Source organism: Linepithema humile, chromosome 5 (assembly GCF_040581485.1).
Source record: "Linepithema humile isolate Giens D197 chromosome 5, Lhum_UNIL_v1.0, whole genome shotgun sequence".
In the NCBI taxonomy this organism is placed as follows: Eukaryota; Metazoa; Arthropoda; class Insecta; order Hymenoptera; family Formicidae; genus Linepithema; species Linepithema humile.
This window is the reverse complement of record NC_090132.1, coordinates 23,577,735-23,603,141: the sequence shown is the minus strand read 5'-3', so window position 1 is coordinate 23,603,141 and position 25,407 is coordinate 23,577,735. Positions and strand designations below refer to the sequence as shown.

Genomic DNA, 25,407 nt, shown 5'->3' with positions numbered 1-25,407 from the left:
TTTAATTACGAGATAATTAATTCACTTTGAAATATTCGACACTTTTCGTTGCGAAAGTGAAAGATAGAGAAAACTTGTTATTGATCTTTCAAACGTGAAACACAACTCTAAAAGCATGCAATTACGCCGTTTGTAACAATGCCTGTGTTACTAGGTCAAGAACACTTTCAATTGGCGACGGACGAGATGGAGAGCGATCTCTGACCTCCAGCATTGATCGCCACGGCCTGAACCGCCTTGAATAGCTGCGATAAAATAGCGACCACGGTTGGCTTATTGTCGGCACTTTGACGATGTCTTCGCGATATATTTTTTCGGCGATCTTACCACAACTCGCCCGTGATAATCTGATATTCTCACTTCGACGTTATACACGTCGATTACGTGTTTGCCAAATGCTGTCATATTTTTCTTGTCGATACTTCGAAATTACTCTTTAGGAACACAATTATCACATAATTATACACACCGCATATACGTAACTACATAGTTGTTTTTAATCGATGATAAAACCCTTATTTTCTCACTAATAATCTTGCCCGAGGCTGTAGCTCTAATTGCGTTCTTATACTCGGCAAGCGGACCACAATCGGCCAGGGAACTCCTCGATTGCTCCCCGAGCAAACTTATTTTTCTGATATGGCATTTAATGTCTCCTCCATCCAAAATGAGACAGTCAATTTTGTATATCTATATATATATATATAGGTATATACCAATACGTATACGTACACACATATTTATGGAAAATTCTAATATTATACTCTCTTGTAAGCAAAATACAAAGTTAATGAGAAATGGACCAGCAATTATATTTGTGCGATAAGGAAAGACGGAGGTTTGTTTATACAGAAGCCATCTTCGATTGTGAAACATAAAATCTGTGCCAACTGACTGAATTGCGAAGGAACATTAATGATGAGATGCCAAACGAAGATTAACTGTCTCATGTTGGAGAATACGTAAAAAAAAAAAAAGAAAAAGAAACTATATACGGACGTGCATAGACTTCACTCAAAATGGGTGCTACAAGCGAATCGATAATCTGTTAGTTTTAATCGAGGAAGAATAGAGAATAATCTTAGAGAAAGAATTGTAAGAACGAAAAAATATTCTATAAATGATACCAAAAATGTAAAAAGGGATCAACGTACGAACACCAATTAGTAGTTAGATGCAATCTATCGCTATTATTGTACTATTACTATACTATATATAATTATTTTTCTGTCGAATTGATATAAAAATCTATGTACATACGTGTAGAATTTTTGAGGCGCTTATCGCTTAGATTTGCGCATATTCTAAAAGACGACGCCGCTCATAAGTCAATACGATCGTGCACGCAACGATTTCTTTCACGCGACTTAATCGAGCTCTTTTACTTATCGATATTTCTGTGATCCTCAAAAAAAAATCCCAGGTTATATTATATTGTACTTTGAATATGTGTCTCAAGATTTGATATGGCGGCGAGTGTATTGTATCCTCTGTCTCTGTCTCTTTCCTCTGTTACTAAATATTATACATATACTAGCATTCGATAGTTCGAATACACATTTCTTTAAATTAATAAAAAGCAAAGGATATAATTAAATATTGTTAAAAAATTGATTTACATATTAGACTACAAACAGTAATAGGCAGAAAATTATTGTTAGAAATATTCAGATTTAATTCTGCTTCTTTTAATACGTGAGAAATAATTGTTTCAGTCAAACAAATTTCTGTTTCTAAGATTAAAGCTATATACCATCTCGTCTATTTATTGAAATTAAAAATATGTAAATGATGTACTGAAACTATCGAGTGTTAGTGTTCCAGCAGTCGCGCATTCTCTTAGACCTCGAGTGGTTTTCTCGTCGCGCGATTATTTCGCTGGAGAAAACCGTCCTGTTAACCCTCAAATGAGGTCTTAGAACCACGTATGCTGCAAGTCAAACAGAAATTGCCATTATCGTATGATTATTAAATTAAGTTCTACGGAGTATATAGATAAGTTTTAGGAAGTATGTAAATAAGTAACAAAATTTTGTTTTTGACTTACCTGTAAGAAAAAGAGAATATTTTAATAGCATATTTACTTCAGACAGATTGTTGAGATATTTAATGTTGGAAAGTACAAATGTTGGCCTTCGATCGAATTTTTTTTCCAAGGACTTTGCATTCGTGGGTGAGAAGGGGCGCGACGTTTGATTATCCCGCATGTATCTTTACTGATCTTTTAGAGTATTTGAGGAAGAAATGCCTTTCGCGATCCGTACCTGTTGTACTATTGTCGATGATAATTGTGAGATGAAAAAAGAGATATTTAAAGCAAAAGAAACTACGATTGTTGTAGGATTCTTAGGACGTATAAGAGTATATTTCGTGCGCATGTTATCGGGTATGTCAAAATAAAAAATGAGAATAATGTTAGTTTTTTCGCCCGATGACACAACACCATTGAAGCCGGTATAATTTCGTGAAGTTTAATTTTCTCGCTCCCGCAGCATCAAAACTTTTCACTCGTCAAAATTGTACCGGTTTCAATCCCCGGGATAACATTAGACTCGAGATGAAAAAAAAAGGGGAAGTTACTAGAATTTCCCGGACATATAGCGACGCCTTTCGCAGCGGCAAGAGCGCTGGCTCAGCTCGCAAATCTCGATTTAAGTTTTAGAGCAATAAATTGACGACAATCACACGACATTTCGGCATAAGTCAGCGCTCGCACCGCGATTGTTACTTCTCTCCCGTCCGTTTCTTTCTATTCCATTTATCCTCTTATTCGAAATTATCTCGTTTGTTGTCGTATAAATAATAATACTTCGTATGCACGTGCAAGCTCCCTATTTTCGAAAGCTGCGCCGATATACGGAGTCAAAATTCTTAACGTTCTATTCTCTCTGTATTTGTCATAAAATTTATGAATCGTATACATAATTTATTATTAATATTATAACAGTCTTGTTATTCCGCGTTTGTCATTTCGAAGTTCGTTATAATGTTGATTGTACTGGACGGCAGAACATATCGAGACGGCAGAACTTACTTTTATTCCATAAAAAAAAGATATATTTTTTTATTTTTTAATAATTCTACGCTAATTTTTAATGATCTTGATAATTCAAAGATAATTAAAAATTTTTTTTTCCTATTGTGTGTGTTTGTGAAGTTTCCGGCAAACGAATGTTAATTATACGTATTGTAAGTCACAGACACATTTATCTTGAATAGATGCGTTTACATGATAAAATAATAGCGTTCCTATTTAGACAAATATTTTTTTAGTACGTCTAGAATCGGTTTTGCGTGAAAATAGCAATCGACGAATATTTTCGCTTTCATTTTTTATCATAAGTACAAGTCATAATGCTCGAAACTTTAGTATGAAAACTTTAATGTCGTCCAGTCTTATTGAAAAAGAGATACAAAGTATTAAATAATATATATTCGAATTGATAAATTCTATGAATATATTCTATGAATTTCTTAGCTCTTCTATATAGGTAGTTCATTGAAAAAAAGATTCTGTCCATTCACCCATTCGTTTGTCCATCGAATAAATGTCTCCGAATATTTCCGAAAGAAATAGACAGTAATGATTGTTAATAAATTTTCAGGCCAAAATGATACAATAATAGTTTTTATTTTCTATAAAATAGAAACTGAATTATATACAGCTTTCTATAAACATCAATATGTTTGTCAGTATGCGACCCGCGCGTTTTGTGTAGAGTGCGGAAAATATTGTGACATTGTAAATTTCTAAGTCGTGAGAAAGGCTTGGATGGACCAACCAATATGACCATTTTATTTTATTAAAATAACTGATATTTGCTGTATTATCTGTAATTTTAAATCTATTAAACGAAACACAGCTATCAAGTCATCGAATTATTCTTGAGATATCCTATACAACAAAACAGAACGTAATAAAAAGAGATCGACTTTAATTCGATTGAAGAATTTAAAGTGATAAAACATTCTGTATAACATTCAACAAATCCTCGATATATCTTTATGTATCTTATTTTTAATAATAATAAGCGTGTTAAAATTGCTCAATTCTTGTCTTTGAACGCCCTCGTCTTTTTATTCGATCAAGCAAAGTCACGCCTATAAAGAATTTATTGATTTAAATTATATCTAATACTTGACAAAAAATAAAAATAAAAAATAACATTTAAAAATTTTATATAGAAAATATCGGGAGGCTTAATTTTTCCAATTTTTATATTACATAATCGTAAAATTATAATTGTTAGAAAATAATTTCTATTTAAAATTAAATAAAAAAGTTGTGCCGTTTATTTTACATTCTTAAAGTATGTGATTGGAACTTTTTATTTATAAAAATACTAACATCTCCGCATTCTTCCGTAAGAATCTCCAATAAGAAATCTGCTTGAACGTCTCACACTAGTTGCCTATTATCTCGTATGTTCATCACTGAATTCGTGATTAGAAACGATTACTGTAAGTACTTATCGCAAATATAGGATGACGCCACGACGTAACCATGCATCGCGTTCTTCTCTCGGACATGTGATCGGTAACGCACAGATTAGAGTCTCTCGTTGAACACTTGTATAAATCGGTATGCACAGATAATCTTCTCGATCTTCGAAATTGCTAGAATTATCGTTGCCAGATTTATCTTCCGAATATTCGTCGGGCATAAATGCCACTTGGCATATCGGGGCGACCGCGACCGCTGCCGAATTTACATCCAAATCTTTCAAGACACCTTCCTCAATCAAAGCTCCTGTAAATAAGACATTATATGGCTGTGTAAATCATGAATAAAATATATTGTTTTTTTAATTATTTTGTTATGAAGAATTTTAGAAAAAGATTTAAAAAGTTTTAACAATTAATCACAAATCTACCTGATATAAGTAAACCTTCGAGCTCGAGTGACACTTTCCATTTTTTATTTGGACGATTTTCGATCCAATTTGCATAGAGTTGAAGTGTTTCCAGTGGATAGCCAAGCTCTCGTGCGGTATGTTGCTTTAGTGCAGTTAAAAGAGCGCGTGGTCGGGATAATTGTGACAAATCGACTCGGCGAGGTATACTCGTCGCTAAGGATTTTAGCGCTTCGTACTTGGACGAAACCGCCTTTATAAATTGAATGGCATTTTTCGGACCAGCTCGCCATTCCATTAACCAATGCTTAGGAGTCTTCGATTATAAATAACAATTGTATCCATTATTATAAAAATTAGATAACAGTTGAAAAAGTACAATTTAAAATTGAAAATAATCTGCCTTACTTCGTTATTCTCGAAAGACGATGCGTCAATGTCCGTTTGTACGATATTTAATAACTTTTTTGTGTGATCAATCTCGTCCATGAAAAAGTCTTGCAAAGAATTTTTTTTCTGTCCACCTGAATCATATGTGAATGTTACAGAAGATTGTCGATCCATAAGTTCTTTCAAATTCTCTTTGACTTTGGATTTTTCCAGCTTATTGCTGTTTTCTTTGCTGTTGCTGAAGGATTTCATCAAGATGCCTTGCAGAAAAATCAAAATTATTTTTAAAATAATCTAACCAGTTTAAAATAATCTAACCAGTTTAATACGATTTCAAATACCTTTGAAATACGTCAGAGCTTCTTCCGAAGCAGCTCTTTCCCATGCTCTGTGTGCATTAGCAGGAAGGCCGAAGTATTCCCTTGGCGAATCGGCATCGTCTAGATTCTCCAACGATTTCACCGGATCGCCGAGCGTCACGTCGGTTACCTTTAACACATTTCCCAGCTTCCGGTGGCCCTCGAAAATATCTCTGGACCATGCATCGCGTATCATCGAGCGCAACGCTCTTGCGTCGTAGCCATCCTGAAGTCGACCACCATAAACCGCAACGTCGAGTAAACCTCTGCCGATCTGCCAGTCTCCTTTTTATGCCAATATTTTTGATGCGTAAGTTATAAGATATTAAAATAATTTATATATTTACGTTTTTGCAGAGTACTTTAAAAATGGCAAAGAATGAATACATAGTATTGTTTCTAGCGAAATTTAAACTTAATTTTGACTGTTAGCAAAAATATCGAAGAATCCCAGATTTTGATGATAAGAATGATAAGATGTACCTTGCGATCGTTTCTCCTTCATCATTTCCTTGACGACCAGTTCGTAAGCCGCCTCGAGATCCGACTCGTTCCATTCATACGATTTGATCCAACCTTGAGGAACGAAATTTCGTCGTTCTTGAAGCGTTGCGTGCAACCAAGAGAGCACCAATACGGCAGTCGTGGCGTCACCATCACGCTGCGTTTGTCGTAGCTGATGAAGCGATCTCTTTATGTTCCTCTTTACGCCCTCGGGAGGTTCATAAGCTAACTTCAAACAGAGTCCCGCTAAACCCGGATAAAATCCAGTGCATTCTTCAGTGGTCAGCCAGATCCTCGTAGAAGAATTTTTATTTGTCGTACACATCGGCGAACGAAGCAGGCTCTCTAATCGCGGTAACCAATTCAGAGCAAGCTGCAAGTTGCTCAATAATATCCAACTACCGTTTCTGCAAAATAGTAACGAAAGTGTAATTGACATTTAATAAACATTAGAACATTCTATGTACATTCTATGTATATACATATATGTATATTCTATATTCTATGTATATACAGAGAATGTGAAAAGTATATAAAGCGCATATCCTATATATGTGAAATAATTACCACATGTATGTACATAGGATGTCCATAGTACATACATAGGTATATTCCAAAGATATGCAGTGTACCTATATACATGGGGTATATTACGAGGATGTGCAGTGCACGTTCGCAGTATGTACATAGGATATATTCCGAGGATGTGCAATACACATTCGTGGCATGTACATGAGGTACATTCTATGTATGTACATAGTATATACAGTACATTTTTTTCACATTATAGATATTTCATGTATATACATAGAATATCGAATGTTTACTGAATTATGGGTCGCCATCATTTTTCGTTTGTAACCGAGTACCTACGTCGATGCGTCTCATCGAGACAAGCAACTTTGGTCCTATGAACATATAGCGGGCAATGAATATTTACGGAGTTATAGCTCTTTTTCGTCGCTGATTTTTTGGTTATCGGGGCCTAAAACTCGGAAACTATAGGAGATAGGAGATCGGACCATAGGACTTTATTCGCAGGGTATCGAGAGATCTTTCAATCCCTTCAGACGGTTTTTTGAGATTCGTAAATTTTTGAAAAAAATTTTGAGGTGTTACGGGTTAAAAGCCTTAATTACATTTTCAAATAAAATTTTTTTTTTTTTAATTTATTTATTTTACTTAATTATTAAATTGTTTAATATTTATTTAATTTTTATTAAAAATAAAATCTTTTATTTGCTTTCAGAAATTATAAGACTTTACCTGCATGCGGCTTCCAATGCCGATTCAGCTTGGGTAACATATCCTTGACCCAAGGAAATCTCGGTAAATCCAGCAGAGGCATGATTCGCAGCCAGTATGCTGAGCTCGGCACCAGGATCAGTTCCCGGAGATAAAAGTAGCAGAACAGGATACGACCCTTCCTTTTCCTGGGCAATTGTGTTCAATGTCCACAAAGGTGGAGCCAAATCCTTAACACCTTGCATAAAATTTGCAAATTAATAATGCTTTACGGTGTAACTTGAAACGCTGACACTTACCTAATTGCTTCGCGGCCAATTTAGAAAGAGCGGTGTGTAAATAATCAGGTCGAAGAGCTTTCACGACCAGAACTTTCTGAAAAGCGCTGAGTCCGTTGTCCGCGTAAATATTTGAAATATCCTTCAGCCAGGAAGAATTCATTCTAACAGTTACCTTTAATTTTTAAAAATCCGATAACATCAGCAAAATTTTAGATTTTTCAAGCATTTGGACTATTCAAAAATAGAGAATTTATTAAAAATTGTAATCGAGTTTACGTACATCTGGCAAAGAAGAACTTAAGACTTGCACAGCCTCGCGTCGTTCATCCGGTATCCATTCAGGTAATTCGAAGTCCGCGTTATCGGAGTTGCCGATCGCACCGTTATCGAACAAGAGATTTTTCTCGACATCCGGTACTGGATTTAACGACAATGCCATATGCAACGCCAGAGGAAGTCTATGCTTCCTGTAGATCGCCTTTGCGCAATGATAGTACGTCAAAGTTATCAACCTAATGTAACACAATAGATTATATAATAAATATCGATTATTTTACGGTCAGAATTATGTACATACCGTTTCTCGATTAAACTGCGCGATTCTTTCTTTTCTCTGTCTTCACTTGCTGAAAAGCTGTCACTTTGCACCGCTTTCAAACAGATGTCCGTATAAGCTTCCGCGGAAACGACGTACAAAGGGCTGAGAAGTGTTAATCCTTTAATAGTCTCGTAAACATTAGCGGCAAACTGCGCAAACTTTTCGTGATCCTTGGCTCGTCTATTAAAAAAAATAATAATAATGAAGAACATTATCTTCGAGTATCGACATAAAAGTTTATAATCTGTAATCCGTGTTAAAAGCTCTCAAAGCACCTTGAGACTTCGTTCAAACTTTGTCTGCTTTCCTCCAGAGCAATCGCTATTTCTTTCGCCTTGGACTGCGTTGCTTCCAAGGAGAACAAAAGTCCTCCCTGTTCTTGAGATTCTTGCAAAAGATCCTGACCCCTGGCTGTAGCTAGTTGGCTCAATACATCCAGTCTTGCCGCGTCTCGTTCTCCCGACAGTTTCTCTTCCCTTTCCAAAGCTTTTCTCCTTTGCGCCTCGAGCTCCGGCGTTTCGTTTAACAACAGCTTAAGAATAGTATTGTTAGTTGAATTTAGTCTGAATTTAAGATAATACGTAGTGAATTTTTCTTAGATATACTTTGAAAAAAATAACATTTAAAAAAATAAAAAAGTAACTAATTTTATTTTTGCGTACCTTCTCTACGAATCTTTCCGTCAAGCTTTTTATTCCAGTACCAAGTGTGATTTCACACAGCACAGCATCAGCTTCCTTCGGAATGTCTTCTAACTTGTCCTTTCTCGTTGCCAGGAAAAGTTGGAAGCCTTGCTGAGCCGGCAAAATGCGATCGCCCAACCTAAGTGGCCGACGACGAAGGACGGGCAACAATATTGTCGGAAACTCAACTAATTCCTCGACCAAGAGAGGTTTACCAAAGCGCACAGCGAGCTCCAAAGCCGTCAGAAATTTGGAATTTTCCGGCTGAGTAATCTCAAGTCTGGATCCAATGCTACGTTTAATCCAGGACACAGCTACTCCCGAAGGATCAAGGAAGATGGGTACCAAAGGTCCTTTCAGCACGCGAGAGGCTGCGACCAAGCTGCTCGTATCTGCTGGCAAACCCTGCGCTCTCCACAACAATGTCTCGCGTTCGGTTGCTAATAATTTAGTTGCCGATATTTTCCAATTGTCATCCTTCTTAGGATCCTGCAAAAATTGATAAAAAATTTTATCTCAAAAATTTTTTTTTGAGAATCCGCTGTTAATCAATTGTCTTATGAAATATAATGCATAAATAGATAAAGCTAATTTTGAAAATGACTATATGTAGAAATATTTAATGTTACACATTTCAGGAAATATTCAAATAGTTAAGCTATATAAAATTAATAAAAATAATTATGTCATAGTGCTAGTTACCTGATATACGAGTAGAGCCGCCGCATTAGCCGCCTCAATGTCCAATTTTTCTTTCCTAGCGGTAAGATCTTGGAACTGAGCCTGCCAATCGCGATGTTCAGTGTCGAGCTTTTGCAAGAGAGCTCGAGCCGTCGAGAGGCTGGCCTCCGCGGATTCGGTTCGTAGCTGCAATTCAGCCGCGCCCCTCGTATGCTCGGCAAGCTCCTTCTGAAGTTGCGCAACGCGACTCTCCACCGTGTTCAATCCAGCTTCCAATTTTCCCAGCTGTGCTTCAGCTGCCGCCAATCCTCTTGAATAATACAATAAATAAATAAAACAGGTAAATAAAAAGCAATTAGGTTACAAAGATTAAATAATTAAAGAATACATCAGAAAAAGAGTATAACATTAAAAAAATAAATATTAATATTAAAGAGATTTTATATTTAATAACAATTAAAACGAAGAAAACGCACTCAGCTAATTGTCGTTGTTCACGCTCTAAAGGAGCAACCTGTTCCAGTATCTGGCCGTATTGGAGATTGGCGAGAACCCAAGCGGCTAGTGGAGCGGCCGCCACCGATGCTCTCTTCGCCGTTTTCTCTTCGAAACTGTCCGGACGTTCCTTTATCAGCTTTGCAACCGCTTCTAAACTGGCAGGAGCGCTGCGTCTCGCGTCCCAATTTCTGTGAATTTGAAAATTATGAACAAAAAAATAAAAAAAACATGTAATTCATAAAATTGAATAACTAATTTATAACGTTAAAATCGTCAACTAAATAGAAACTAATTACCATCGCTTACCTGATCTCGTCTTTTACGCCTCGCTTAGCAAGGAAGGTCTTCATGCTGTTCCAAGATGTGTCCTTTATGCCCATTAGCCGGAGAACACCCTCGAGAACGTCTCTCACTGCCGCCGGCGGTGCTCTCAATGAACGAACTTCAGCCAATGCGTCGGCACTTATACCGGCTACTGCTTGAGCAGCTTGTTCCACTAGAGGCTCGACCTTCCCTAATTCACTTTCTATATCCGCCTGCGTAAACGATAAGATTAATAGATACACTATTTTTTAATCAATATTGTCAAAACCGATAAATAATAATAATTAAAAAATAATTAAAAACCTTGCGTCGCGCAAGTTCGACACTCTCACGTTCCGTGTTAGCTTTCAGATTTGTCATCTCTCCTCTTTGGCTAGTCGCTCCTCTCATCGTAGCAGTAATTTGTTCGAGAGCAGCATTAGCTCTTCCTTTTTCCACCTAAAGTATAATAATAATAATAATAAAGTAACAAATGATTCTGTAACAATAGAAAATATTATATTGACGGAGAAAAAAAAAGCAATAAAAACTAAAAGTACGAGTGTTAGTGCGTAAAAAACAATTTATTGACAAAAAAAATACGAAACAAAACGTCTCTTCTTAGTAAAAATGATGTTAAACACCAATGGATAATAATATTAAATAATTTTTTTATAATTCTTTCAAAAAATTATTGATGTACGAACCTCGAGTTCCTGACGTTGCCTGGATACGTCATCTTCTAACTTGGCTACCTGCTCGCCGGCCTCCCTCAGCTTTCCGATACCAGCTTCGAGCGATTGCAGCTTTTCGCCGACCTCCTTGCTCCACGTGTCGCGAAGGTGTCTCCAGGTGTGCACCAGAGCAAGGAACCTTGCCGGTGCCCTTTGATAGTGAGGTGCCTGCAGGTGAGTACCGATTATGACTTTTGCGCCGCTCGGCAGCTCCTCGGATTCGTTTAACTGCAAAGTGCCCTCCTGAACCGCCAGTTTAATTAGAGAGTTTTCTCGGGACCACCATTCGCCAGCACCAGGTCCAGATCCAAGTAGCGCACAATACCGCAAAAGACCCAGACGTAATAACGACGACGATTCGATCTCTTCTGAATCCAAGATCATCGCCACTCGAAGATACTTACGCAAGCCTGCAGGCCAAAATATCATCAATATCATAAAACAAGCACAAAGGTAAATGATACAATAAACAATATTGATGAAAATTCATAAATCTTTAAAAATCAGAAATAGTTGTTCGCTATAAATTTACTCGTCAAATATATAAGTTTTCAAATATCAAAATTAAATATAAATTTTATTAACTTAAGAAAGTTAATTCAAAAATTGAACATAAATTTTTTTAAAAATATTTTTAAATGTGATACATACGATGATACAAGTAGTGCTCTAATGTTCCTTGAAAATCTTCCCTTCGAGCCAGATCGGCTAACGGTGCAACGAGCGCATCAAGTTCTTCCGCCGTGAAGAGCCCTGGAATTTCCCCTTTAGATACTATAGCGCTCACTAACACAGCCAAAGTTTCTTCTCGAGCATGATGTTCTTCTAATAGCAGCAAAGTCGGTTGACTTTCGATACCGGCGGCTTGCACGGCGTTTTTTATCGCTACTTTACCGCGTCCTACAGAAACAATTAATAAATACGATATGATTCTAAAAAAAAACATTACGTTTTTTAAATTTTACTACGCTAATGTTACGATACCAGGTCCTGAATCAATTAGCCGAAGAGAGGAGAAGGTTGCAACTAATTTAACCGCTGATCGCCTGCCCGCTCCCGGTCGGCCGACAAGAATTATACCACGGAAATTGCATCCTATAGCCCAACTCAATCCTAGCAAAATATTTGACGTAATCTTATGTTAAAATATTGCGAGAAAGCTACAACAATCAATTTAATTAAATTATTTACCAGCTGCGGTTTCCAGAAGATAAGATGAAATCGGTGCCTCCACCGGTTGACCCTCCCTGGCGCATCTGCCTGCTGCATTAATTATCTCTTCTCGCCATTGTTCTTCACTTAATGGATATAATCCGACGTTTGTGCTCTTCCACACGTACACATCGTTACTGAAATCCTTCGCCTCGGAATCCTTTGAGATTAATAAAGATTCCCATCGTGTCAGCGCCTTGGGTGTTAATCTGGAAATAAAAATACGATAAAGCGTATTTTGATTTCATTTGTTACTCAAGAAATTCAAATAATACCTCGGGCGAAACAGCCGTTGTCCGATGTCTAAGAAATGACGAGTGATGTCCGTTTCGTTTTCAGGTATAGGATAATACTTCAAGCGACTTGCCCACGAGACCATATCCTTGAGAGTCCAAGTAAGAGAAGTTTCTTGAGCGGAACACGCGAATCGAAAAGCGTCCAATATATTAGGCTTCATTCGCGAGATCCATGCTTCGGCCATAACAAGGTCAACTTGCTTCAAAGAGGCTCTTAAATGAAGCTCGAGAATGGTTGCGACATCCTTTTGGTTTGGATATCTATGGCAAATGTATGTTATAAAAATTTTTTCGAAATTTCTTTAAAATTTCATAAAGTTTAAAAGTTAAAATTTTTGAAATAATCAGATAGCAGATAAATTGTTTTTATTTTGTTAATTTATATATATTTTTATAGCGAATTTACTCACTCTAAATAATAAGTTGCAAATACAGCTTCGAGTCTAGGATGCAGACGAGTAGATACATCAGCAGTGCATATAATTGTTAAGGATACTTTGGAAAATTCGAGATCCTCCTCGAGAAAACCTTCCTCTTGAAACAATTCTCTCACCAATTCCTAAGGACAATTAATTTTTTTTTAATCAAAGCATTTTTGCTCTTAAATTTTTTCTGAGGAAATTTGCATTATATATTCGGAAACTTATAAAAATTTTATCAAAACAAATATATCGATACAAACATTATTATTTACATAAATGTCTATGTTATAGAAAAAACTTATACCTGCAAATCTTTAGCAGCGAGATGCATGTCCTCTAAAATAAGAAGCACTCGAGATCCGCTTCTCGGCTTATACGTCCTGCCCTGCGAAGAGGACTCCAGACATAAACAAGCCTTCTTCAAACGAGACACGAGATCGTCGGGACCATAAAGCGAGGATCCTTTCACCACGGTCAAAGTATCGTGATTTTTAATCTTTGATAACGCAATATCGATTAAAGCGTTTTTACCGCAAGCCTCGGGTCCGCGAATCATAATCGGATGGCCGTCTTCTATCCAGGGCAAAATAGCTGCCAATGCTTTCTTAACGCAATCTGCGTAAAATTGTATAAATGAAATTTACAGTCCCTTTATATTTTATCATTTATTTCAATTTGATACTTTTATCTTACCGGAAATTGAAACAGATCCATAATCGGTGTTGACAGACTCATACGTATCGTTAAAAGGTACCAGTCGATCAGTTTCGTGATCGTAGAGAACGGCGCATGGTTTTTGCGGATCGGGACACCTGAAAGAACATTTCATGAGTGAAAGATTTAGCACAACAATGTTATTCTGTCCTACTGTTTCAGAAACTAGAAAAAAAATTATTATTGACTCGTTAAACGCTCACCAACTGTCGGTCGATCCGTAAATGAATGTCGCCAGATTGTCTCTAGATTGTAAATCTTTCACTTGACCGCATAATGAGACCAGAAGGCCTTGAGTTGTTTGAGAGAACGTTTGCGTTTTACGAAGATGACACAATGCAGCAGACATTAAACCAGCTGCAGACGAGCCCTCGACATTTATCTTCAAAGTTTCGTCAATGCATGAACATAAATGGGCATTCGCGATTTCTGCTGCTGTGGAAGGAAGCTGCTCTAATCGCCATGGTACTAGCAGAGACGACGATTTTGTTGACCCGAGATGCAAAACACCCAATCGTGAAACTGTAGCTGGGCTGGCGCTGGCGAGCTTATGTGTCTCGAAAATAAATCTATTTTGCGAACATTTATATAATGAGCAAAAATAATGAAACAATTAAATGCCAAGCATAATTTGTAAAAAAGATAAGTTGTGATAAAATTTTAAAATCTATTTATTATTTAATATGATGAGAAGTGTTTGAAAAATCGGAATTTACACGTACAAAATAAAATTGATAAAAAATAAAATTGATTGCGACGTGCTTTTTTAATACATAATATATATATATTATGGACATAAAGGAGGATGTTAAAAATAGGTCGATTTTGGTCCACGGTGTGAAACCATTTGTAGTTTTGGTTCCACATCATGGGCCAAAATCGACCTATTTTTAACATCCTACTTTCAATATTACATATACCTCGTAGCGCTGCCAAGTTTAATTCCTATTCCATTGGGTAATGTTAACAGTCGATTATCGTCCAGGGCTGAATTTAAAGCCTCCGCCCATTCAGGTTCCACATCTCCGTTAAAAATGATCCAGGTCGCGGAATTTCCAGCGGATGTTACCGCATTTGATAGAATGCCTTCCTTCCATTCCCTGCAATTTTAACGATATTCCATCGTACGTTCCGAGCGCACACACAGAAAAATATCATTCTATTGCTAAGAAAAGTAATTACTCGGCTTACTTTTCTTTTTTTAAGTAACAATTATCTTTAATAAAGAATATTTTCTTGATAATAGTCTTAAAATATACTCATCACAAATTTTTGATAATCTCATTATCATATACTCAAAAGAAGTAATTATTTTTTGGTGAAGAATATTATAAAATTGTATCGAAAAAAAGTCAGATTTGGCTAATTTAATAAGCAAATAGAATTCTTTTTTAAATTTAATATTCTTGATTGAAGTATTAAACTTACTGGGATCAAAATATATTTTGAATAAATTTGATGCTTATGATAAACTTACGATAGATTTGCGGATATATGAACTTATAAAATACTTAAAACAAGTAATATTTACTTAAATACAGTATGTATTTTTCTGTGTGGAAGAGTATTTCGGCACTTTACCTTGTTCGCTGATTTACGTGTCCTAATAATCTGCTCCTTGGTATCGCTCCGGGATAAACTATAATCTGTTGCACAGGCTCGCCGATCTTTGCCATCGCTTCGGCCAGACACAATCGGATCGATGTTTTTCCGCTACCCGGTGGTCCGACGATGGCAACGCCGGTTCTACTTTTCAGCAAATCGTTCAATTGTATGCATCTGTTAGCCACCTCTTTTGATAATCCTCGATTTTCGCAGATCTTCGACAGCGCGACAACCAAGCCTTCGTTCTCTGCAGAAACGGACAATAAATTGGTCTTCGGAAAGAGATCGTCTAATAACGACAAGAATTTTGTAGTATCTGTTTCCGTCAGTTTCGGCAGAGTCGATGCTCTAATTGAGATAAGAAGCCTGCCAAAAAATAAAAAACTTTTTTATTGCACTAATTTGATCTTTTCATTTGAGCACGAAGACAATTAAGAAACCATAAATATTAGAATGTTAGACAAAAAATATATTATTATTATTATTTCGATAAAATCAAATTTTTAATTTTATATTTAATATAAATAATTTTTAAATTTTTTTATGCATTCGAGAAGAGTCCTGAACACACCTGGTGGTTTCATCAACATTGGCCATCGGACGTAACGCATCGAGTACAGATTTGAGAGCTCTGAGTCCCCAATCATAATGCGGCTGTTCGGAAAGCATAGTCTCGGCGATCTCGAGAGCCTCTACAAGTCGTTTACCAAGAGTGGGCGCCTCTAAGAAACCGGCGCACTCCAGCAGAGTTCTAACAATGTCCGCCTTGTCTGGATGCGCCATACTGATAGGCCTGAAGAGCCTTGCTAAGGAATCCGGAAGCTTGCGTCTGCCGCCGTACTCGCTGCCGGCTGGATTCATCGTGATAAAGATGCAACAGTGAGGGTCTAGCTTGATTTTCTGATCGCCCAGCAGAATCTCGGGCGAGCCGTTTCGAAGCGCTTCCTGAAGCGGTCTCACTAACATCGACACTGCGCTCAGAGTGTCCTCCTCGAGGCGGTTGAATTCGTCGAAGCAACCCCAGGCGCCGGCTTGCGCCAAGCCACCCAAAATACGTTTCATACTGCCAGTATCCATTCCTATTATAATTCCAATTAGCCATTTAATTTCAAGTAAATAGCTTTCTCCGCGAAATGCGATATACTATTTTTCTTCATTATTAACATGCAATTTTCTAACACTCGCGCAATGATTGCAGAATAAACTCCTCACCTTCGTCGCAATTAAAAACAAGGACCAATCTACCCAGGACGGAAGCTAGTGCTTTAACGCTTTCGGTCTTGCCGGTTCCAGCAGGACCAGTTGGACTGCCACCTAATCCGAGCTTCATAGCTTGCGTGAGGGCTAAGAAACATTTCTCCGTCAACGGAGTTCTCACTAAACCGATGGCTGCGCCTTGATATTCGAAGCGATACGGTAACTCTGCACCGGCGCATCGTATCACGTAAGTACCTTGATTCTAAAATAGGATCATATTGCAGAATGTGATAATTAATAATGGACATTGTGCAGAATTATTTTCGTAATCTTATGTAGAATAAATCAACATAAATAGATATTAACTTTTTACAGCATGTTTTAATCGGAACTCACGATTTTGTAGCTTCTCAATTGCTTGTACCACATCCAGCCGGCATTCTCGCCAGCTGCGACAGTTTTCAACAGTGTTCTGGCTACTTGCAAATGATAAACGGTATCCAGAAGAAGGCCGCGCGCCTTCAACGCGGTCAGCTGGTCCCCGGCATCCTCTAAACCCCTGTATCTCGCTCTCTGCGTCTCCAAATATTCAACGAGCTTTTGCAAAGCTGCACGGCCTTCCTTCAGCGCGTATTCGCAGCGCTCAGTAAATCCTATTCTTTCGGAAAGCAATAATATCTGCGTAGGATAGACGGACGGATCAGGCGTGGAGTCGTTCAAGCATTTCTCCAAACTCTGACGGAGAGCGTTTCTTATTCCTTTTTCTAGATTATCCAGCCATTGCGGCAGAGGTTCACTGAGATCAATGGCCGTCGGTAACTTTAATACTTCTCCCTCGGGCGACTGGATCGCCGTTAACGTATTATTCTCTTTCACTATTGAACCTACGCCGTAATACAACTTCGGTAAATGAGTTTCCAGGCCTCTTCCGCTGCCTGATACTAGCTCCAGAAGATCCTCGTCGCTGAGAAAGTATAATCTCGGATAAGCCGCTCGTTTTTCCTACAATTTAAACATTTGACGATAGTTATCAAAGAATGTCTTCGGAGAAAAATATTTTGCTATTTAATTTTACCTCTAAAAATTCATCTAAACTTTTCTGACATCTGTCTAACAAATCCTTTAAATTTGTTAATGCTGGCAAGGAAAGTCGTCTCAAAGACGGTACTCGAGGATCTCGGGATACTTCTCCAATAAGATACCTAAGAATTATCGAAAATACAAATGACATTTTAACATAGCACAGATGGAAGAGCAAATTATGTTGAAACGAATTAATATTAGTCTTATAATTACAAACCTAAATTCTTTATCCGCTCTCGACCATCTTCCGGAATCATTAGGAGCTGCCTCGCTTCCGTAGACCGGATCCAAGTAGATCCATTTTCTTTGCACAGTACTCAGGACTTTAATTCTTTCCTCGAGCTCTGATAGCGCCGCTTCGCATCGTGCAGCTCTAGACGCGAATCTGTCGTGTCCTGATGTACCTTTCGCACCTTCGAGCAGCAGCCTCAATTCCTCTGTTTATGATTTTAATTCAAGTTTTATAACGACAAAAAAGCTATAAGAATCGAAGTTAATTTTTTATAAGCGGTAAGCATTTTACCTATTTTTGCTAACAAACTGCCATAATCTCGAACGAGTAAAATCGTCACATTTTTGCTATCGGTTATTTCTTGCAAAGGAAGTGACACAGTACTTTCCCAAATTTCCAGATCTATTAATGCTTGTCGAATTCCACTTTCCGCGATTGCTCGTTTTGTTATTTCCTAAGAATAAAGGAACATATTTCATGTTATCAAAGTTTTTGAAAATTAATTTTAATATCTAATTAGAGTTCGAAGAATATTCAATATTCGGTTCGGTTTAAAATCAATTATTTTTAATGATTTAAGAGTATATATTTTTTTGTGAAAAATGTATAAAAAATAAAAATTAAATAAATATTATAGCACTTGTTAATAAATACATATCGATATCAGAATACTTAAAGAAATTACTCAAAACTTTAATACTTGAAATTTTTTAATCTTAGTATTGCAATCTTAAAATTACGTATTCTCACTTTCACTCGATCCTCGTTTTCGTTCAGTGCCTTTGTACAAGCGAACAAATGGCCCAAAGTGATATCTCGTGGATTTTCCACCTTCAATTTCAGTATAGGAATTAACTCGGTCCAATGTTCGTCGGCGAGCTCGTCTCCTCGAAGCAGCTGAATAGATTCAATCGCAGATCTGACTTTGTTTATCTTCTTACCGACAAAAGTGTCGGATTCCAAACCATCCTGCAAACGAATCTTACTCTCCCAGGAATCAAGCCAATCATGAAGTCTCGGTAATCTTCTTCGAGCCACGGCCCATTCCTCGGATTCCTGATTTCTCAGTTCTTCCAAAAACTCCGATTGAAACCTAACAATAAAATACTTTAGCTCCTCATTAATTAAAAAAAAAGTTATAAAAATTAATTTTTGAGGATAAATTAACAAAAATAATAAAATAAATTTTTTTATAAATGTTTAGAACGATTTTTCATTAAAGAAACCTGTAATTTGACTCCTCAGTCTCCAATTCGCGTTCCAATTGCGAGAGATTAATCTCGTCGTCCTCCAGGACACTTTCAAGGTCCAAAGATATCCTATTGCAATCCGCTTTCAAGGAATCCATTTGTCCATTTAAATTGGCCCAGCGTTCCTTCATTGTTAATAACCAATCGAGTGTAAGGTTCTCCGATCTCGAGGACCATTTGGCTTGCCATCTTTCTCTTTCGTCTCTCAGCGCTATCGCTCTATGACGAAGATTAATTTTGGCGTCTTCTAGCAAACGTGCCATTACAGCTTTATGCTTTTCTAAACGATCCCCCAATTCCTGCCAAGCAACGTAAGCCGCGTTAACACCTGTAGAAATATAATAACTCTTGATTATATCGGTATTTGTAATTTACAAAAAAATTGATTCGCAAAAATTAGCGAGACTGCATAAGATTTTTATTGATTTTACCATCGAGCTTCTCGCTGGTCCACGCAGCCATAACTTTGGCAAGCACAGTGACAGCTTCCATTTCCGCGGCGATACCGGCTGACTGTTGCTCGATACGTGCATGAGCCTCGTGAGCTAAACCGACCTCTTCGACATCGTGCGGTCTACGTTCAAGCTCCTTAGATGCAAAAGACAGAAAATCTACAATGGCTACTAGTCGCGAGGATGCTTCTGTCCTTAAATCGGAACACAAACGTTCCCAATAATGACGAGACGCGGTCTCCAAATCGTTTCTCGTTGTCGCTGTGTCGACGCATATGCACAAGATTTTTACGTCGCATCCTCGTAATTTTCCAACCTGCGTTCCAAAAATTTTAAATTTATATAATTATTTATATCTATCAAGATCGTAAATATATATATATATATAATACGAGAAAAGTAAGTTGCATTTTTAAGTAAATAACATTTACATTTTGTGAACAATAACCAGCGAAATTAGCATTAGCGTGAAAAATACAAGTTTCAAAGTCGCATAACTCGGTCAAAAAAAAATTGTTGCAAAATTTTTAAAAACGTGTTTTGTAGATAAAATGTTATAGTTTCTAACACTTGTTATAAATTTTTGGTGAAAAATTTTTTTCTTTAGAAGAAAACAACGTGTTCTTTTTTTTAATTTAAAAGTGTAAAGATAAAAAATTTTAGAAAACGGTATAAAGCACGTGAAAGTACAAGTTTCAAGCTTTAAAATGCTTGTTTAATTTTCTATCTACGATGATTTTTCGCCAAGTTACAGCTGTTTGAAAATTGGTCAATTTTAAGCGCTCGAACGTCTCGACGCGGCAGAGCAGTGCGGCCGAGAACGGCTGAACGTACGCCATTAGTACGCACGATGCCGTATTAATGGCGCGCGCCGCGCGTTCACAATCAGCCAGTCGGCCTCACTGCTCTGCTGCGTCGAGCGCTTAAAATTTTACAGTTTTCAAACTGCTATAACTCGGAGAAAAATTGTCGTAGACAAAAAATTAAAAAAGCATTTTAAAGCTTGAAACTTGTACTTTCACGTGTTTTATACCGTTCTCTAAAAATTTTTTATCTTTACACTTTTAAACTTAAAAAAAAAAAACACGTTGTTTTCTTCTAAAAAAAAAATTTTTTTTTTGAAAATTTATGACAAGTGTCAAAATCTGTAACACTTTAGCTACAAAATGCATTTTTAAAAATTTTACTACGATTTTTTCTTGCCGAGTTACGTGACTTTGAAACTAAACCTACATAGCCGAGTTTTAGCAATTTGAAAATTGTTCAATTTTTAGCATCTGAAAAGTGTTCTCTATTTTTGTAGAGTAGTATATGTATCAAACTTGCCTCTTGAGCCCATTGCTTGGCTTCTTTAAATGCTTTCGCCCACTCTTGAGGAGATTTACCTTTCAGTCTAGAAATGTATAGATATGCATAACATGTGTGAATACGTGTGTGACTATAAGATATACAATAATACAAGACTTTTTTTATATATCACTTATTTTTCATTTATAAACTTTTTTCAGTCTCAGCTTCTCTTGATGAAAATTTAATAAATACTGATAAATCTTAGTTTTTTAAAATAACATGTTACAATATTTATATTTTTAGATTCAACTTACCGCTCTCCAACATCAATATTGGCTGGTGTTGCAAGATTCAGCCATTTGGTTTTAAACAATTCGAGTGTAAACAGAGCGAATTCAATCTGTTTGTAAACGCCGCTAAAAAGATACGCATTTTTCTGTACCAAATCGCCAAAGTGCGCATCTGTCACGTCTCCCACGCCTCTAAAGTTTATCGGAATGGAAAGTGAACGTCGTATACTCGAATATAATTTCGCACGAATGTCTTCAAGCGGAGGTCTCCATTGCAAGATACCATCCCGAAAAGTGAGCTCTACTCGAATTTCAGGCAGTTTCCTCGACAAGGATGGTAAGGCATTCCTGAGCAAAATGCACAACAGAATATTTTATGCAAGCAATTTTGATACAAACATTACTATTAAATACCGCACATAAAATTTATTCTTTACGTGCAAAATTTTATTATAATCAGAGTTTTTAGATTGATTATGGATTTTTTGTAAGGTATCATTATACCTGTACGCTATACCCAGCGCCTTCAAAAGTTGCCGATCCCAATGCAACTTCCATGCCTTCGCGTTACCGTACTCCGAATCTACGGCGTCAACAATCGCCCTCATGCTCGTTAACGTCTCCTTCCATATATTCTGATTTCCAACAAGATGCACCGCGTCGCCTTTCAGCAAGTTCGACACGTAATCTCGTAACGTGGAATGCTTCGAAATCAATTCCGAGTTTTGCCGAGCAAACTTTGCCACCTGCATAATTTGTCGGATTATATACCGTAATTTTACTAATTTTTTCAATCATTTTACAAAATTATTTTTGCAGGTCTCTATTCTTACCAATTCTTTTAAACGGGTGATATACGCGTCAACGAGATGAGGGTCAGACCAAACAACGCCTGACTGTTCTTGAACAGCTCGTGCTAATTCAAGAGCTATCGTCAACATGAGCGGTCTTTGAGAAGGCACCATCCGGTCGCCGATCGTGTTGTGAAAAGTAGCAACTTGCTGAAGAGCTCTAGCCCGTCCAGCTAAAGACGCAGCTCTGTCCACCAGCTCTCTGACCTCCCTCGGCAGTTCGACGCCCTCGCCGGACAGCGCTCTGGCTTCTCTGATCAGAGTCATCAATCGAGGATCGTAGGTCACTCGCATCATACTAGTGCCGGTAAGTTCGACTACCGGTGAATCGGTACCCAAGCTCAACTCTTTTCTAGCTATATCATTCTTCGTGTTGTTTACCTGTGAACACAAAGGATATTTAGGATTCTGCTACAGTAAAAACTAATACTGTAATTTTAGAGAAATATGATTGTACTAAATCAACTACGCAACTAAAAATTACCCATGATTCAACCAAATCCCGTCTCTTCTCTTCGGCTTCTTTTAATGCGCTCGACAATCGCGCGGCTACTTCATCGTACCCGGGGAGATCGGCGAGCAACTCTTTCCCTAATTTAGCCAAACTCTCTAATCGTACTTCCGCAGATCTAGCAGCTTGAACCTCTTGCAGTATTTTCGGAGCATCGAGAAGATTTTCCGTGTCGGGACCAGCCAAGCGATTTTCTGCAATTTTGCATGTCAAAGAAATATTCAATTAAATGGCCAAAAAGAATATATTAAATTTCAATAAATTTTCATGAATTGATGCTCTCAATATCTATTGCCTTATTTTTTTTTTTTTAATTATAATGTTAAAGAGAAAGAATATATAAGAAATAATATGAGATATAGAGAGCATATTAATGATTTTCTTTTTTTTTTAATTATATTTGTGATAGCTAAAGAAGACATAGAAAACATTTCATAATTTTGTAGTAATTCTCTACCGATTAGATCACGATATGCAGAAAGCAACGACTCTCGTTCTCCACGCAACGCTCTCTTAAGCCCTTCCCTCTTTATCAGCTCGCTGTATCTTGTAAATTCAGCTACTAAAGCACTCGGAGTATCAGCATCAGCGATATGAGATTTCAGCTTTTGAGCCACGCGTTCCTCGGCTGGTTCCAAGCCTTCCTCAATTTTACGTTTTAGTCTCTCCCATTCGCCATCTCTCTCATCATCGTCCAATCCAACTGACAATAAATCGTAATTATTAAATGCTTATTTGAAATATGTACTATTAGATAATACAGATCATTAAAAATTCGCTAATTTTTTTATTATTGTAATTATAATCAGCAAATAATACTAATTTATTTTTTAAGAGTGTATTTGTAATTTAAAAAAACTCAAGTTTTAAATTATCATAGAAAATTGTTGCCATAGATCATTGTTTATTAAAAAACTAATGTGGAATATCTTAAAAATAGAGATATAGATACCCTTCGTGTCATCGAATGCTTGGAGTAATTTATCAATACCGAGTCCTGATCTCTCGTTCGAGGTTAAAAGTCTGCTCAATTGGCGGTGCTGTGCACGCAACTCGGACATTTGCCTGATGATTACAATTGTGTTCATTATTTATGCCAAGTGGATTTGTATGCAATATCATTCTACCTGAGAGTTTTGCCAAGCTTCGAGCATCTTTCGGGTACAAAGATCGCTCCACGCCAAGGATGAAGCGAATGATGCGGCCAGAAAAGTTCTGTTAATTTTTGCGTAGCACTTATCCATTTTTCGCACACTGTCGCACCAAATGCGATCGTTTCGTCCTTTGCACGAGTGTCGGTTGCATCGACCTATTGAATGATATATATTTTACAAATTGTTATATAAACGAACAATCGCTCAATAGTATCTTTTAGAGAAACAAAATAATCAAGTTTCCCGCTTCTTTTGATTAAAATTTTATTTATTGAGAAATAAAATAATATTTTCCGCGAGTTAGTTTGTAATGACATTATGCTTCTAATATCTAGGAATTTTTAGGTGGGTCGCTTTTGACATTCCCACATGTAATGGTAGATAGTCATGAACAATACGACACCGGAAGGACTCTGGAGTCAACGTACCGCGGCAAGATAATTCTGTGTTAATTCAACCACTTCGTTTCCAATTACATCGAGAAGCGATTTCATTCGATCCTCGGTATAGGCTGGTCCTCCTAGTTTCCATAAATCATCCACATAAACCGAAATGGCTTCACAAGCCTCTTCTACAGCAATCAAGCCATCTCTATGCCAAAAATAAAAGATAGTAACTGTATAATAAAAATACAATAATATTTTTCTTAAATTTTAACCGTTTTGAATATTATTGTTTCTAATCATTATTTTATTTTCCTTCATTTCTAATGCCATATATCAAGGAAATTAAGCACCTCGACGTCGCGGCGCTTTCAAGTTCGACCCTGATGTTCTTCACCGATTTGACGGCTTCATCGCAAACTGTTCTTTCATGTGATCGTTTGACCTCGTCCCGTTTTCTCCTCCAAAATTCTTCCTCCTCTGCGACAGTGGTCGAGAATCCGGAGCTAAGCAGCTTTTCTTCCAATTTTTTCAAGCACGATGTGTTTAAACCGGATGACTGAAGAGTCGGCGCCCACACCTGACGAAGACCCTCGATTAGTACCGATCCGTCGCCGCAGCCGGTGGAAGCCACTTGGACTACATCGTGAAAGTTCTCCTCTGTCACCACCGCCGCTGTCACCTGCATACATTTTGCACAATCAGCGAATTTAAGCGGCGTCTTGACCGTCGCGTCGCAGATGCTTTCTAAACTTTCTATCATCGAAATAGAGTCACGCTTATCAGCGGCCGACATAGCGATTAGAGATCATTACCGAAGAGAAACGTACAGAAGAACAATTCTGTAGAATTAATAAATTTCAAGAAAACAAATTGGAATGTCTAATCGACAAGTCTTTATTCTACTTGTTGCATTAATCACGATTACTCTATTCTTTTTGCCAGCGTATAATTTTTCGTGCGAAGAAGTTCTGCTATGTACCTTGAAAAAGACCAATGTGTTTCGACCGGCAGGCAATTCGGTGGTTAATTTTAAACGAACTTGATCCCGATTCGTGTCGGCCGGTCGAGCGCATAAAGTTCTACATGACGATTGCTCCAGGAAACGATCGAGGGTCTCTCGATCCTCGATGTCGTCGTCGTCTTGCTGCACGGACGTGCCAAAGAAATATCCCGCTGTGGAGACTATTAAATATCTACGTTTATCGACAACAACCATTTCGTCGCTCGGTTCAAATGCGTATTTCGTTGCGAAAAATCACGAGCACTGTGTCCCGGTGAATTCATGAAGAGCTGCTCGATCAAGCTCGACCAAGTTCACGGTGTTGGGTTGTCA

The 25,407-nt window shown here is 37.4% G+C and overlaps 2 protein-coding genes across 3 annotated transcripts in view; one reads left to right on the top strand and one right to left on the bottom strand.

The window, feature by feature from the left end:
• The window catches only part of rdgA (retinal degeneration A), a 13,585-nt gene extending 9,715 nt beyond the window's left edge, over positions 1-3,870 (top strand). For both annotated transcript variants that reach the window (XM_012363715.2, XM_012363714.2), the window contains exon 11: positions 155-3,870. In XM_012363715.2, the coding sequence (XP_012219138.1) occupies positions 155-204 (50 nt within the window). In that variant the 3' untranslated portion in view covers positions 205-3,870. The remainder of the gene's footprint in view (positions 1-154) is intronic.
• Positions 3,613-25,407, bottom strand: btv (beethoven). The gene is made up of 46 exons (XM_012363796.2): positions 25,054-25,407; positions 24,425-24,753; positions 24,117-24,279; positions 23,662-23,843; positions 23,487-23,599; positions 22,992-23,237; positions 22,508-22,728; positions 22,006-22,404; positions 21,677-21,918; positions 21,197-21,520; positions 20,919-20,985; positions 19,572-19,908; positions 19,117-19,468; positions 18,641-18,983; positions 18,182-18,344; positions 17,876-18,095; positions 17,651-17,777; positions 16,972-17,577; positions 16,591-16,837; positions 15,950-16,457; positions 15,355-15,744; positions 14,694-14,873; positions 13,977-14,342; positions 13,753-13,871; positions 13,364-13,674; positions 13,048-13,196; positions 12,617-12,898; positions 12,321-12,550; positions 12,114-12,242; positions 11,781-12,029; positions 11,103-11,539; positions 10,720-10,854; positions 10,399-10,628; positions 10,071-10,280; positions 9,616-9,904; positions 8,893-9,402; positions 8,506-8,762; positions 8,210-8,410; positions 7,913-8,144; positions 7,651-7,804; positions 7,373-7,589; positions 6,086-6,513; positions 5,585-5,887; positions 5,262-5,503; positions 4,875-5,169; positions 3,613-4,750 (listed from the first exon to the last, which is right to left on the bottom strand). The coding sequence occupies exons 1-46, from the start codon at positions 25,288-25,290 to the stop codon at positions 4,470-4,472; spliced, it is 12,252 nt and encodes a 4,083-aa protein (XP_012219219.2). The 5' UTR covers positions 25,291-25,407; the 3' UTR covers positions 3,613-4,469.

What these genes read in the sequence shown, in the direction of transcription:
- btv (XM_012363796.2), bottom strand. Translation starts at nt 25,290, where the DNA reads ATGGTTGTTGTCGATAAACGTAGATATTTAATAGTCTCCACAGCGGGA. An exon ending in AGAGCGGATAAAGAATTTAG is followed by an intron (nt 17,778 to 17,875) that starts GTTTGTAATTAT and finishes GATAATTCTTAG; the next exon opens with GTATCTTATTGGAGAAGTAT. An exon ending in GGCAACGTCAGGAACTCGAG is followed by an intron (nt 10,855 to 11,102) that starts GTTCGTACATCA and finishes ATTATACTTTAG; the next exon opens with GTGGAAAAAGGAAGAGCTAA.